General features: G+C 38.1%; 1 protein-coding gene across 2 annotated transcripts in view; it reads left to right on the top strand.

Annotated features, from left to right (window-relative positions):
* The first annotated feature begins 154 nt into the window (after positions 1-154).
* Positions 155-15381, top strand: part of LOC137075744 (coiled-coil domain-containing protein 138-like) — a 43868-nt gene continuing 28641 nt past the window's right edge. The window contains exons 1-7 of one of the 2 annotated variants that reach the window (XM_067444668.1): positions 155-296; positions 2708-2741; positions 2856-2928; positions 3133-3191; positions 8130-8284; positions 11896-12057; positions 12676-12795. In XM_067444668.1, coding sequence (XP_067300769.1) covers positions 219-296; positions 2708-2741; positions 2856-2928; positions 3133-3191; positions 8130-8284; positions 11896-12057; positions 12676-12795 — 681 coding nt within the window. In that variant the 5' untranslated portion in view covers positions 155-218. Of the gene's footprint in view, positions 307-2707; positions 2742-2855; positions 2929-3132; positions 3192-8129; positions 8285-11895; positions 12058-12675; positions 12796-15381 lie in introns of both variants that reach the window. The other variant, XM_067444669.1, reaches the window with a different exon arrangement.

Genomic DNA, 15381 nt, shown 5'->3' on the forward strand with positions numbered 1-15381 from the left:
TATATATATATATATATATATACATATATATATATATATATATATATATATATATATATATATATATATATATATATATATATATATATATATATATATTTAATGTTTGCTAAATTATTTTTAGCGTCATGACTTTTATTTTGCCTCTGTGTGGTGCGTTACTTCCGGTCAATTCAGTGAGTGTTTGTGGAAACGAGCGGCGGCTGTTTTGAAAGATCATGAGCCACGAATCTGATTCTGATATCGATGAAAGAATCGAATTATTAAAACAGAAATATCTTCAGAGGAGGATTCAGGTGAGATCCAGTGCGTAAAGCGTCTATTCGCTCAGAGTTCACATTCTGTCGGAGGTTTAACGTTAGTGTTGTGTTGTGTTTGTGTTGACAGGACAGCGAATGACACCACAGATCAGGAGAATATGACATAAATGGTCATAATTATCACATACTTAGTCAATCATTACATAATTATTGTATAGTAAGTTATAGTTTCGACGTTTCATATCATAATTGTGAAATAAAATCGAAATTATTAGATCGATATTATAACTTTAAGTGTGATGATTATGTTTTGTTATCATTTCAACTTTTCAAATATCAGATTTCGAGTTTGTATGTCATAATTATGACTTGTTTCATAAATAAAACTAAGTATGTCATAAAATCGACTTTTTGCATTATGACTTACAGTTGTTATTTTGACTTTGTATGTCATAATTATGACTTTATTTCATAATTGACTTAATATTAAATAATTTAGACTTTTAATCTCATAAATATGATTTACAAAAACATGTTTTTCTTATTTGATGGGGAAAAAATTCATAAATAACACACTATGCCAATTGTTTTGGATAATTATGACTAATTTTGAACTGTTATAATTATGAGTAGTCATTTTAATCTTGTAAATGACAGTCATAATTTTGTTTTTGCATAATGATAATTTTGACTTTGTACTAAGGTTATTATAGTTTTGCTTTTTGAAATTAGTTTTTATTTTATTAACGTTTTCAATTTTGCTACAAATTTCAGTTTAGTTTTAGTTAGTTTTACAAATGGTTTTGCTAGTTTTAGTTTAGTTTTTATTTTGCAAATACATTTCTATTTAGTTTTTATTTATTTAGTTTCAGTTTTAGTAATTATAGTTTAGCAGAGTTACCATAATGAAGTGTAGAGACCAAATCAAGGTTTTAATTTCAGCAAAGTTTAATGTTTGCACAGATTAGAGTTTAATCTTACTAAACATCCTTAAGTGAAATAACTTGATAAACAAGCATTATTGTTTAAACCCAGGAAGGTCTTACAAAACCTGCATAAAGTTGGGTCTTCACCTTTGAGCAAAAAAGCTTGAGTCAAACTATGACCTATACAAACAACGATCTGGAGATTAAAAATGAAATAAATTATATTTTGATATTAAAAAATTATATTTGATATTTTTGACATAGATCCTCTGACTATTAGCCTATCTTAAAGAACAAAATAAATGCAAAGTAAAATATAAAAGTAAAAATTATAAATTCAAGACAAACTCATTCATAACAAAGATTAAATATTTTTAAACAATTAAAAGCTTATTTTAATTTCTTTAGTAGTACAATGTAGGCTAGCAGTGTAAGACCACAGCTAAAGTCATCTGAATACGGCCAACACACACTGGTGTGTGTGTGTGTGTGTGCGTGTGTGTGTGTGTGTGTGTGTGTGTGTGTGTGTGTGCTGTGCTATAATTGTAAAGGGGGCCAATTTCTTCACTTATCTAGTAAAATATTATGATAACTGACTAATAAGAACATTTGACTGGTCCACTAGTTTAAAAGGCATATAAATTGGCCAAAACATGTTTTTATTTAAATCTATTGTTTTGCACGTTCTTGGGATGGGTAGGTTTAGGGATAGGGATTGGGTTAGGAGATATAAAATATCATTAACCTGATATAAAATCAATGGAAGTCTATGCAATGTCCTCACTTATATAGTGAAAACGTGTGTGTGTGTGTGTATCCTGGTATTTCCTACTTTGTGGGGAAATGTCTCCACACAGATAATAATATAATATAATGCAAATGATTATGATAACACCTTTGAGCCTGTCAATATTATGCAAACATGAAATCTCAAACGCACAGTAGGCTAGTACTTGCTACTATAGTTGCTGACTTTTGCACCTGCGTCTCTCGTCGCGTAAGAAACGGCATTCTAAAACAGTGAGCTTAAGTTAAAAGAAGTTCAACGTGCATCTCATTACCTTGTGTTATTTCCCCTTTCACTGCCATGGACGCATTGATTCTTTGTGGACTCCCATTTAGGACTAGCGATGTGTTGCCTGTCTGCACGTGTCCGTCACTCAGATCACTTCACGCGCAGTAGCGCAATACAGACACTCCCTCAACCGCCACAGTCAGATTTTCCACCACATTAAAGAGAGCTTATTAATAACGAAAACGAATATTTATTTTTGCTAATTATTATTTTATTTCAGTTAGTTTTTTAGTAAGAGTAGTTAGTTTCGTTTAGTTTTAGTTTTTTATTTATTCAGATTTTTTAATTTTATTTCAGTTTACGAAAATGTTTTTTGACCAATAGTTTTAGTCTTAGTTTCAGTTTTCGTTTACGAAAATAACCTTGCTTTGTACGACATAATTATGACTTTTTATTTTATGAATATGACTTATGACTTAAATATGATTTTCATTTTGGCTCCGCAGGTTCCAGACGCGTCAGCTGATGATGGAGGAAGAGGTGAGTGTGATGGAAATGATGAAGGTATCATGCTGATGAAGTGTGATGATGAAGGTATTATGTTTATCTGACCTGTTGAATCCCTCAGCGGTGTGTGTGTGTGTGTGTGTGCAGAGAGGAGAACTCAGACGTGCCGAGAGATGAGAGATTATAATAAAGCCCTCAGAGAGATCTACAGGACGCGAAGGTCAGGGCTCAAATATGCTCTGCTCCAGTTATTAATTCAGATTCAGATTCAACTTTATTATCATTGAGCAGAGTACAAGTACAGAGCCAATGAAATGTTGTTAGCATCCAACCAGAAGTGCAAAAACAGTGTATATAAAGTAAATATGCATGCAATATGTACTACTATTGCAGTGAATGAACCTGTGGTCTTGTGTTCCCGCAGACATGACGGGGCTGAGGAGGATTCTCCTGAAGAGACCCACATATTCTGCACAGAGACAGGTCACACACATGAGGAATCAGATTAGAGTTTAAATTCCCTGCCCGAGCCCGAGCTTGACCCGAACTGACCCGCGGGCTGAGATTTCCCGGCACTATCAATGGGCCGAGTCGGGCCCTTTGGGTTTTTTAATCATTACTTGATTAGTCTAATTGGGTGGGCAGAAAGCTATGCCATGATCAGAAATAATATATTTTTTTAGCAAAGTAAGAACTAATACTACAACTAAGAAACAAATGTGTAGTAGGGCTGGGTGATATGTGAATTTTTTGCAGTGGTGGAGGAAGTACTGAATCTAACCAATCTAAGTACAAGTAACCAGAAATATATTTACTTTAGTAAAAGTAGAAGTACTACAACGACAACCCTACTTAAGTAAAAAGTACCTGATTTTAAATGTACTTTAAGTATTAAAAGTTAAAGTACTTGCATAAAAATGTATTCTCTTAATGTCTAATTCTAATAATTAAAAAGAAGAAAACAGTATGAGCGGTGGCGTTTTAATTGAGTTAGTTTTGGGTTCATGTAATTGTTCTTAGCATCTGTTGCCCAGTTTACATTCTGACTTACAATTCTGCTTATCTGCAAAGTTAAATGTCATTTTTCTGAAGCAACATTCTCATCAGCTTTGATGTATTTAAATCTTCATATTTACGATATTTTTACCTTTTATAACGACATTTTCAGCTTTCCCTTTATATTCTTAAATTTGATTAATAAATTAAATTAGAATAAGATTCAATTGGGTTGTTACCAATCAAATTAAATAATTAACACTGAAAAATTACAACTGCACTAAATGCTATGAGATTGTTTTAACTAAAGAAAGTTAACTAAACCACCAGTAGATGGCAGCAGGTGAATCCTTATGAGAGAGTCATTGAGTCGATTCGTTCATAAATGAGGCAGTCGTTTATGAATAGGGCATTGAATCTTTGATTCAGTAATGTAACGAAGTAAAAGTAAAAAGTATGCACTATTTATTCTACTTAAGTAAAGTACAGATACGTGAAAAATGTACTTAAGTAAAGTAACGAAGTATTTGTACTTCGTTACATTCCACCACTGATTTTTTGGGGGGAGTATTCGCCTTCAAAAATATCGCGATAACTGGAAATATCATCTACTCCCTCCGCACTGACCCTGCCCACTCCCCTGCGCGCGCCATTGCTCGTCATGTGTCAAAAATGTCCAGGAATAAAATGGAGGACAACGGGTTACTATCCAAGAAAAGATGTACCATATTTTCCGCACTATAAGGCGCACTTAAAAGCCTTTAATTTTCTCAAAAAACGACAGTGCGCCTTACGTTTCAGTATGAAAAAACAATAAAAACGATTTAAAAATTAATAAAATGTTTCAGTACGACTGGTAAACTACAAAGCCGCACCGCGTCTCTACAGTCACTGTTTGAATGAAGGCAACAGCACTAGTACGGGGCATGAACATCGATGAATTTCGAGGCGGTCCTTCTTGGTGCTTTCGTTTTACGAAAAGACGTAATCTCTTCATACGCAAACGAACTACCGTCTCGCCAAAAGATTACCAAGGCTGGGAGATATTGTTAATATGCACATCAACGTTTGAACAACGTTACCATGGGAGTGAATGGAGTTGTCAGAACGCTTAATAAAGTTTGACTTGAGCCCTATTCGCACGGGATTAGTATTATCTGGGACCTCTGTGATTTAGACATTTCTCCCCCACATCTGAGTTTTGCGTGACAGTGGCACATTCGCACGTGATAAGCAAACCCTGTGATTTTACTCGATTTACTGACTTCTCCCGGATATGATGTCAGGACTTGTAAATGTTTTTTCGTTATAGCAGTATGATATCATGAACAGTCATATGTATCGATATCGTTTTGATAGTTTTATAGTAATAAAAATTATTTCGTTCAGTTAGAGAACGCTACAATTAAAAACTGAACTGAGCTCAGACCAGCGGCAGGAGTCAGATTTCATTCATCACGAGTGAGAAGCTGACGATATACGGCGGAAGATTGAGTTTCAAAGCTAAATGTAAAAGCGCCCATTTAAGCGAGCTTGTCATTGTAATGTTCTGTTGTTATGTTTTTCATTAAGAATAGTATTGATATTAATATTAAACACACCATTCAAGCAATTTGCTCCCAAATATGTCCTCATTCAAAAGTGAAAGTATAATCCATGCGGGAATTCATAACGGTGCGCATAATGAATGCAGCCTCCACCAAAGATATAGATGGAAATGCGCACAGGAAAAAAAAAACTTGCAAAAATGATATACGATCCGCCTAATCCTGGCCAAATCACAGGGTTGCCGATTCGCACGGGACTAATATTATCACAGGACCTCGGTGTTTGGTGGTAGGTCATTTGGGGGGAATTTTTACTTTACAAGTTACAGACTTGGCCGATTCGCACGGGATTAAGATCACAGACATTCTCTGCAATTATTACAAATCACCAGAGGTCCTCTGATAATACAAGTCCCGTGCGAATAGTCAGTTTGTCTGACTGTTTTGTTGACATTCCCTTTAGCACAGCTCCATCTAGTGGATGCATAACGCAAACCCAGTCAAACGTTTAACTGCAGTAGTTTCTGTTCTATGCGCCTTATAATCCGGTGCGCCCTATATATGAAAACAGTTTTAAAATAGGCCATTCATTGAAGGTGCGCCTTATAGTGCGGAAAATACGGTACATTGGTAATTTCTAATTTGGCAGTATTATAGCTTTATATATTATGGCATTATATACATTTTCAACCGTTTAAGGTTGTGCTATTTTCAAAGGTTTCTCTCTCGTTTTATTTTTTAGCGTTAGTAGGCTATTTTAAATGTTTTCCAGGTTTCCATATTTAATTAATATTTTTATTATTAATAGGCTATTCTATTTATAATTGAATAGCCAATAATATTTTTTAGCTGTTTAAAACATTTAGTCAAGCCAACCTATGTCTCCTTAATTTGTAACGTGCTTCTATTTGCGCATGTATAATGAAAACAGACACAAGACATCGTCGATATACGATAATATCGTCATATCGTCCAGCTCTAATATGTAGGCTGCAAAGTTGCACAAGTAGGGATTAAGCCGGGTGCACACTGTGCGATTTTGGCCACGATTTGGCCGTCTGAGACAGATTTAGCAAATCCTAAAAGATTCCTCTGCTCCTAGGCTAAAATCTGACGTCTTTGGTCGTTAGTTTGACATGTTCACCGGCAGCCGATTAATGAGCGCTGCGATCAAATTTTTACCTCAGATGAAATTCTGGCAATGTCAGAAGATTTGCCGCACAATCCTGCAGTGTGACTTCTCCTACAACGACAGTCAAATATCTCCGTTCTTCAAGACAAACTATGACCAAAACGAGAGCTAGAGATTTCTTTGTAGCCAGCATTTCAGTCCCGCGTGTAATGCAGCTCACCGTCACCGAACGCGTCATTCATTGATGATATAAAACTCCGGACGAGTTTTCTTGCGCGCGTCCGTCTTTAGCACGCCTTGACTATCGTGCAGTCTGACATAAATGCCTACTGAGATCGTACAGTGTGCCATGGCTTACATCGGGGATCATGTTCGTACAGTCTGACAAAGATCATTCGCAAAGGATTATGAAAATTCGCACAGTGTGCAGGACCCATCAGTCTAAAAATGTGCATTAAACTCACAGCACATGTAGTGAAGGAGTGCAGCTTCTGAACATAACTGCTCTGATTTATGAGCTGCTCGCATCAACACTGCACTTTGCTTAACTAAATCTTTTCGTTTCGAATCATTTGGTTTAAAAGCGGACATTTCAATCTTTCTATACAAATATTTCTCTTGTCTGTGAGGCAAACAGCTTGCTGAGTTTGGGTTTATTTATGAGACGCTCCTGGTCATGAGCAATGAAAGCAATCGCTCCCACGACTTCATGTCACAATTATAGTCTGCTATTTGCTTCTTATTTATTAAATCCAGGCAATTGGCCGAAGAATCCTTTAATAAAATTAAGATGCAATTTATACAAAACGAAATTCACTTTAAAGAAAGGATTTCTACAAAAAAAACTTAATATTTAACAAAATATAACCATTAAAATAATTTCTGACCCACTCGCATCTTTGCACGTATCATAATCAGATTAAATTTAAACATATAATAATATTTAAACATAAATATGAAAAAAAAAAACATTGTTTAATGGCTACAACAAGTATAGTAAGCTACAGATAAATGTGATGTCTGAGCTGGATTTGAGCGAACATCATTTTACCGGTGAGGGTTCATGAGCGTGCCTGTGGATTATTGAGCTGAGTCACACCGATCTTTGCTCAAGCCTGACCCACATCAAGATGTTTGGTCTGGAAACTCACCATTGACAGCTCAATCCGAGGGGCGGATAAACGGTTGTCTTTCAAACTCCCTCTGCACGCGATAGGATAGCGCTACACCAACCAGAGCAACGAAGGTGAAGCGGAGCTCGTTCTCAGATTAAACATTCGCCGTATCCGGTCGGCTAAACTCTGAACACATCTTCCCTTCTTAAGAATGACTTCAGTGCCGTTCTTTGCTCAGAGAAAAGCTAAACTCCAGGTCTTCCAGAGTCTCGGTCAAAGCTCCGCCGTTCGCCAGTTTCTGTGTTTACTAGAAGCACGCAAACGCAACTCGGCCGTCATTATGTTAAGCCCCGCCCACCGACTCTATACACGATGTGATTGGCCTGGCCAGAGTTAGGGGAATGCAGCTCAGAAGGGTATTGAGAGTTGCTAGACGACACTTGCGGCAGATTAGATTTGCTGCAGCTAGGGTGCGTGATTTCTACGCCCACATATTAAATATAATAATCATAATTAAAGTGAACGTGTCGGGCCGGGCATGGTTTTTTGAGCCTGATCTAAGCTCTAAATTAGATCTGACGGAGCTAAGAGAGGCGGCTCACACTGAACCATGCTCATTTATGCCTTCCAGACGTGACCTTGCCGTCCAATCTGGCCCGTTCATCCAGTTCCTCCGTATGGAGCGGCCGAGGGAAGGACGTCCTGGATCAGACCCGGAGCCCGAGCGGAGCAGCCGCAGCCGTTCATGTGTATCAGGAGATGCTGCACATCTATGAGAAGCTGCAGGTGATGATCATTCAGATCTGTGTGAAGAAGAAGTGTGTGAAATGACCTGTGTGACAATCAGGGCTATTATAACAGACACACACACACACACACACACACACACACACTGTTCACTATCTTTGTGGGGATTCTACATAGACGTAATGGTCAATCAAAGCTATTATCACACACACTCTCTCACTCTCACTCTCATATCTGTGTGAAGAAGAAGTGTGTGAGATGACCTGTGTGTCAATCAGGGCTATTATAATGAACTAAACACTTATAAAAATGTGACACTAAAATTTTAACTAAAGGTTTCAACTAAATATCCAAATAAAATGAATTCGTAAATTAATGGTATCAACTATATTACCGATCTGCCAGCTTTGTCGCTCTATGATAAATTAAAATAAGCTGTTAAATTAAAATATGCTAACATCACTGTTTTCTCCAGAACAACTGTACGGCCTAATCTAATTCTGTTGTAATATTATCCTGTTTAACACTGTGAAGCTACTTTGACACAATCGGCATTGTAAAAGCGCGATATAAATAAAGTTTACTTTAAATAAGTTAACTGAAAGAAAACTTAAGGTTATTTTATTTCACCCAGTTGCCAAAGCAGCATTTATCTCTCTTTTTTTTTTTTTACATTTCTCATTTTATTTAGTTTAAGTTGATGTATTAAAATTAGGGATGCAAATTTTCACAAATTCCCATGATTGATCGTCGTTTAAATTAACGATCAATTAATCGATTAATCGTTAACCGTAATACTGAAATATGCGTGCACAGCAGTGGCTTATAGCCGACAGCATGACAGGATGTGCAAATGCTGCTCAAAACGCCATGTCCACCAAATGAATGAGAAGGATTTTTTTTATCTAAACAAAGAGCTATGGGATTGTAAAACTAGTCGATGTTATTTATAATTTAATTAAATGACTTATTTAATAACCAAATATAACCTGTAATACAACACGAACGCTGCCTCAGATCTGATTATTCAGAATGTGTGGACGCTCTTCCAAGAACAACGAGCTGAAACGTCACCTAAACCCAATTAATTCAAAACGATTTATTAAAATATTGTTTTCATTAATGTTATGTCATGTGACAGTCCCAATCATAGTTATTAGTCGCGCGTTGCTGTTTGAACTGCGCGAGCTGAAGCGGATGCGCTGAATCAACACCGATAGTTACACTGAAGCTATTTGTTAGCGCATTATTTAACTCAACAAAAAGCTTCCTATATGAGATTAATCAGATTTATATAAAGTTAACAAAATATTACAAATTATATATCTTCACAAAATGATGCGAATGCTCAAGTGAACTTGAATTGAGTTGCTGATATTCATTCAGAATGGGAGACGCGCTTCCTGGAAGAACAATGTTTTATTACAGTAGTGTTCTCATTAATGCTGTGTAATATGACAGTCCCACTCATAGTCATTATTAGCTGTGCATTGCTGTTGGAGCTGCACGCTGAAGCTGATCACCGCCACGCTTTTACTACCGCTCGCCTCTAACTTTAATTATTAACCAAATGCATCCTTATGAGATAAATCAGCTATAGATAGGCCTGCACAATATAAACACAATATTACAACTTACATTTGTACAAAACAAAAGGCTGCGAATGCACATGCAAACTTGCAGTCATGATGAAGGTGTGACTCCAGCTGTAAAATGGTCCCAAATAGAACTGGGGCACGCTCGCTTCATTTTTCCTCCCGTTTCGCGTTTGAGCCGCACGCACACGCATGACCCTGCTTAATCGATGATCGATAAGTCTTATCGATCAAATGTCTTATCGACAATTAATCGATCATCGATTAATCGTTGACATCCCTAATTAAAATAGCTAAAACTAAAACTGAAATAAAAATTAATATAAACTATATAGACATAAAAAAGACAAATAATGATAAAATAACAAAAACACACAACAAAACTGCTAAATATAAAATTAAAGCATTAAAGGAACTGTATGTAAGATGACATGTTGTGTTTTGGCCTGAAGCTCCACCCTCCACCTTTCGACCAATCACGAATCAGTAGTGTTTGGGCATCCGGGTTGCCAGAACTGCTCTAGTTACCACAGCTGCAGATCTACAAACGTTCCTGCCTGTCCCAATCTGGCAACCTCGAGTGAGGGGGAGGGAGATACGCTGCTCTACAGTCATTTGAAAGGGATTGCAGTACCAGTTTTGGCCACAATCTTACATACACTTCCTTTAAATAGTCCAAGATGTAGTGTGTGTGTGTGTGTGTGTGTGCTTGTTTTTGTGACATATCAGGACAAAAATGTGTATAATAACATGTGTATGACACAGGTATTACAGAAAATGGTGACATATCAGGACATTACCCCATGTCCCCACTTTTCAAAATGCTTATAAATCATACAGGAGGAGTTTTTTTGAAAAAGTAAAAATGCAGAATGTTTCCTGTGATGGGTAGGTTTAGGGATAGGGGCAGTGTAAGGGGATAGACAATACGGTTTGTACAGTATAAAACCCATTACGCCTATGGAATGTCCCCACAATTCACAAAAACAAACGTGTGTGTGTGTGTGTGTGTGTGTGTGTGTGTGTGTGTGTGTGTGTGTGTGTGTGTGTGTGTGTGTGTGTGTGTGTGTGTGTGTGTGTGTGTGTGTGTGTGTGTGTGTGTGTGTGAATGAAAGAGAGTGTTAGTGTGTGAATGTGAGAGAGAAAGAGAGACAGGCACTGTGAAAGTGTGTGTGTGGGAGTGTGAAAGAGAGACCGTGCGAGTGAGTGTGTGTGTGTGTGTCCTTCTTTATATTATGTTGTGGGGACCAAATGGCCCCCATGAGGATAGTAAAACCTTAGATCACCTACATACGATGTAAATGGATTCATAAACATACTAAATTATGTTGTTGTTTTTTTTAGATGTAAAAATGCAGATTGTTTTCTGGGATGGGTATGTATAGGGGAGGGGCAGTTTGTGTGTGTGTGTGTCGGGTAGGTCTAGGGGTAGGGGCAATGTAGGGGGAGAATGTACAGTTTGTACGGTATAAAAACCATTACGCCTATGGAGAGTCCCCACAAAGATAGTGAACAAACAGACGTGAGTGTGTGAGTGATTGAGTGTGTGAGTGTGTGAGTGTGTGAGTGTGTGAGTGTGTGAGTGAGTGTGTGAGTGTGTGAGTGTGTGAGTGAGTGTGTGAGTGTGTGAGTGAGTGTGTGAGTGTGTGAGTGTGTGAGTGTGTGAGTGAGTGAGTGAGTGAGTGAGTGAGTGAGTGAGAGAGTGAGAGAGTGAGAGAGTGAGAGAGTGAGAGAGTGAGAGAGTGAGAGAGTGAGTGTGTGAGTGTGTGAGTGAGAGGTAAAACCCTATATTATAGGGACAAAATGTCCCCACAAAGATTGCAATATCCGAAACCCTTGTCCTTGTGACAACATTTTTTGGTCCCCATGAGGAAAACAGATTATAAATCAGACTAAATTATGTTTTTTGAAAATGCAAAAATGCAGAATGTTTATTGTAATGGGTAGGTTTAGGGTTTGTACAGTATAAAAGTCATTATGTTTATCAAATATCCGCTTTTTGTGTGCGCGTGTGTGTGTGCGCGTGTGTGTGCGCGTGTGTGTGTGTGTGTGGAGGCGGAGCGGCTCAGTCAGCAGGTGTGGGCCGCTGAGCTGTGTGAGCGAGAGCGTGAGCTTCAGCTGAGGGAGAACACACTCCAGCAGCAGCAGCAGTGCAGCGCTCACAGACTCAGAGCGGTGGAGGAGGAAGTGCTCAGTCGCATGCAGTCACTGCAGCAGGTCTCGCTTCACACAACTCTTATTACTACAGCACTTCATACAATACAGATGCAGTGACATTCTGGAACAAATAACACAATCAGTGATGCAAAGTTCACCAAATATGACATTCTGTACACTGCAAAAAATGCTCTTCTTATTTAGTATTTTTTTTCTTGTTTCCAGTCCAAATATCTAAATATTCTTAAATCAAGATGCATTTGATTTCAGATTAACTGACATAAGATCTTTTTTTCTTGTTTTCTGGGGAAAAATATCAAAACAGGCAAAATGATCTGCCAATGGGGTGAGAAAAATAATCTAATTTCTGTTTGTGACGGAAACAAGAAACAAGATTTCAGTCAGAAACAAGATTTTTCTCACCCCAATGGCAGATCATTTTGCCTGTTCTAAGCTCACTTCATTTTGATTATATTTTTAAGAAAACAAGGAAAATATCTTGTCGTTTTACTTATCTAGTAAATGCATCTTGATTTAAGAATTGTTAGATATTCAGACTAGAAACAAGACAAAATTACTGAGTAAGAAGAGCATTTTTTGCAGTTTAACTAACACAAACAGTGATGCAAAGTTCACCAAATATGAGACTGAATCTAAATGTTGTTTATTATCCTACAGCAATATCAGCAAGAGACACATGAGCTGGACGCTGCTCTGAAGCAGAAGACCAAAGAGACTAAAAGGATGAAGTCCAGTTTTGATTCCATGAAGGAATTAAATGATTCTATGAAGAAACAGGTGTGTAATGTATATGTGATCACACTTTAGTTTAGGTCTAATTTTCACTTTTAACTATGACTTTTGCCTCAGTAAACTCCTAATAGTTAGTAAGGTAGTTTAGTTAATGGGTAGGATTAAAGGATGTAGAATATGATCATGCAGAAAAAGGCATCAATAATATGTGCTTTATAAGTACTAATAAACAGCCAGTATTCTAGTAATATGCAGGTATATACACTATTTTGCCAAAAGTATTGGGGCATGCAGACGCTTCTACACACATTAGTGGAAGAATGGGTCGCTCTCAGGAGCTCAGTGAACTCAAGCGTGGTGCCGTGATAGGGGCACACCTGTGCAATAAGTCCATTCCTGACATTTCCTCACTACTAAATATTCCACGCTCAACTGTTAGTGGGATTATAACAAAGTGGAAGCCATTGGGAACAACAGCAACTCAGCCACGAAGTGTTAAATCCCAGAGCGGGGTCAGCGCATGCTGAGGGTCACAGTGCGCAGAAGTCACCAACTCAGTCAATAGCTCCAGACCTCCAAACTTCTGTGGCCTTCAGATGAGCTCAAGAACAGCGGAGAGATCTTCATGGAATGGGTTTCCATGGCCGAGCAGCTCATCCAAGCCTTACATCACCAAGAGCAATGCAAAGCGTGGGATGCAGTGGAGTAAAGCAGCCGTCACTGGACTCTAGAGCAGTGAGACGTGTTCTCTGAACGACCAATCACGCTTCAGTCTGACAATCCCATGGACGAGTCTGGGTTTGGAGGTCGCCAGAAGAACGGGACTCGCCTGACTGCATTGTGCCAAGTGTAAAGTTTGGTGGAGGGGGGATTATGGGGTGGGGTTGTTTTTCAGGGGTTGGGCTTGGCCCCTTAGTTCCAGTGAAAGGAACTCTTAATGCTTCACCAAGACATTTTGGACAATTTCATGCTCCCAGCTTTGTGGGAACAGTTTGGGGACGGCCCCTTCCTGTCCCAGCAAGACTGCGCTCCAGTGCACAAAGCGTCGGTCCATAAAGACATGGATGAGGAGTTTGGTGTGGAGGAACTTGACTGGCCTGCACAGAGTCCTGAGCTCAACCCGATAATACAACCCGATGTTAGAGCTGCAAAGGGTGGGCCGACTCCATATTAAACCCTACGGATTAAGAATGGGATGGCATTAGGGGTGGGCGATATAGCCTCAAAATTATATCACGATATTTCAAGAATATTTGCGATAACGATATTTATGACGATATAGAAAAAAATATATGGAACAAAGTTTTATTGGTTATTGCAGCTAATAGGCAGCTGCATTTATTAGTGCAAACAAAATTAACGGCATTGTTTATCCTTTTCCAATGAGCTAATGTCATTGATGAGAGAATATTTAATTCAAAGTGTAAATCTACTTTCATACATTTACATTAATGCATTTAGCAGACGCTTTTATCCAAAGCGACTTACAACTCAGGAGAACAGGAAGCGATCCGTCAAGAAGAGGCAACGAAACACAAAAAGTGCCCTAAATACGAAGATTTGTACACTACTCAGAGTAGCAAAAACCAGAAAAGGGAAGAAGAAAGGAGAAATAGAGGAGGATTATTATTATTATTTTTTTAATGTAAGATTAAGTGCTCACGGAAGAGATGAGTTTTTACCCGTCTTTTGAATGAAGCGAGTGATTCTGTCGTGCGTATGGAGGACGGAAGATCGTTCCACCAACCAGGAACAATGAAAGAAAAAGTTCGAGAGAGGGATTTCATGCCTCTCTGTGATGGTACCACAAGCCTTCGCTCATTAGTTGAGCGAAGGCTTCTGGTGGGTGTGTAGACTCGTAAGGTACAAGTTACTAGTGTTTTCACTGGAAATCTTAAAATAAAATAAAATACCTTTATTTATATATATATATATATATATATATATATATATATATATATATATATATATATATATATATATATAAAAAAACATTTAGCAATAAAGTAATTTATGCCATGGTCTGTCTGAATATTCAATTCTGATTGGCTGGAAGTTGTACAATAGCTGAGGTAATTCCAAGTTAGCTAAAATACCGTTCTGTATTAATGAGCTGTTTTCATTATGAAGCACACACACACACACACACACACACACACACACACACACACACACACACACACACACACGCACGCACACGTCACTCGCATACAGAGATCGCGCTGCAGATTCAGGAGCGCGGAAACTAGTTATCAACGCCGCCCCGTGACTTTTAGAAACAAAATAGCTAAGCTACAGGATCACTACATTATATTTCTCAGCAATGATGGGGTTACTCGCTATTTTAAAGTAATAAACGCACATATGTCTGCATAACTGCATTGTTAAGAGAGACGCTGAACAGACGCAGTCACGCATGTACAAATCTCTCTCTCTCTCTCTCTCTCTCTCTCTCTCTCTCTCTCTCTCTCTCTCTCTCTCTCTCTCTCTCTCTCTCTCTCTCTCAAGTTACCAGTAGGTTCAGTAGATTCTCAGAAAACAAACAAGACCCAGCATTCATGATATGCACGCTCTTAAGGCTGTGCAATTGGGCAATTAGTTGAAAGGGGTGTGTTCAAAAAAATAGCAGTG

This window comes from Pseudorasbora parva, chromosome 5 (assembly GCF_024679245.1).
Source record: "Pseudorasbora parva isolate DD20220531a chromosome 5, ASM2467924v1, whole genome shotgun sequence".
Taxonomy (NCBI): domain Eukaryota; kingdom Metazoa; phylum Chordata; class Actinopteri; order Cypriniformes; family Gobionidae; genus Pseudorasbora; species Pseudorasbora parva.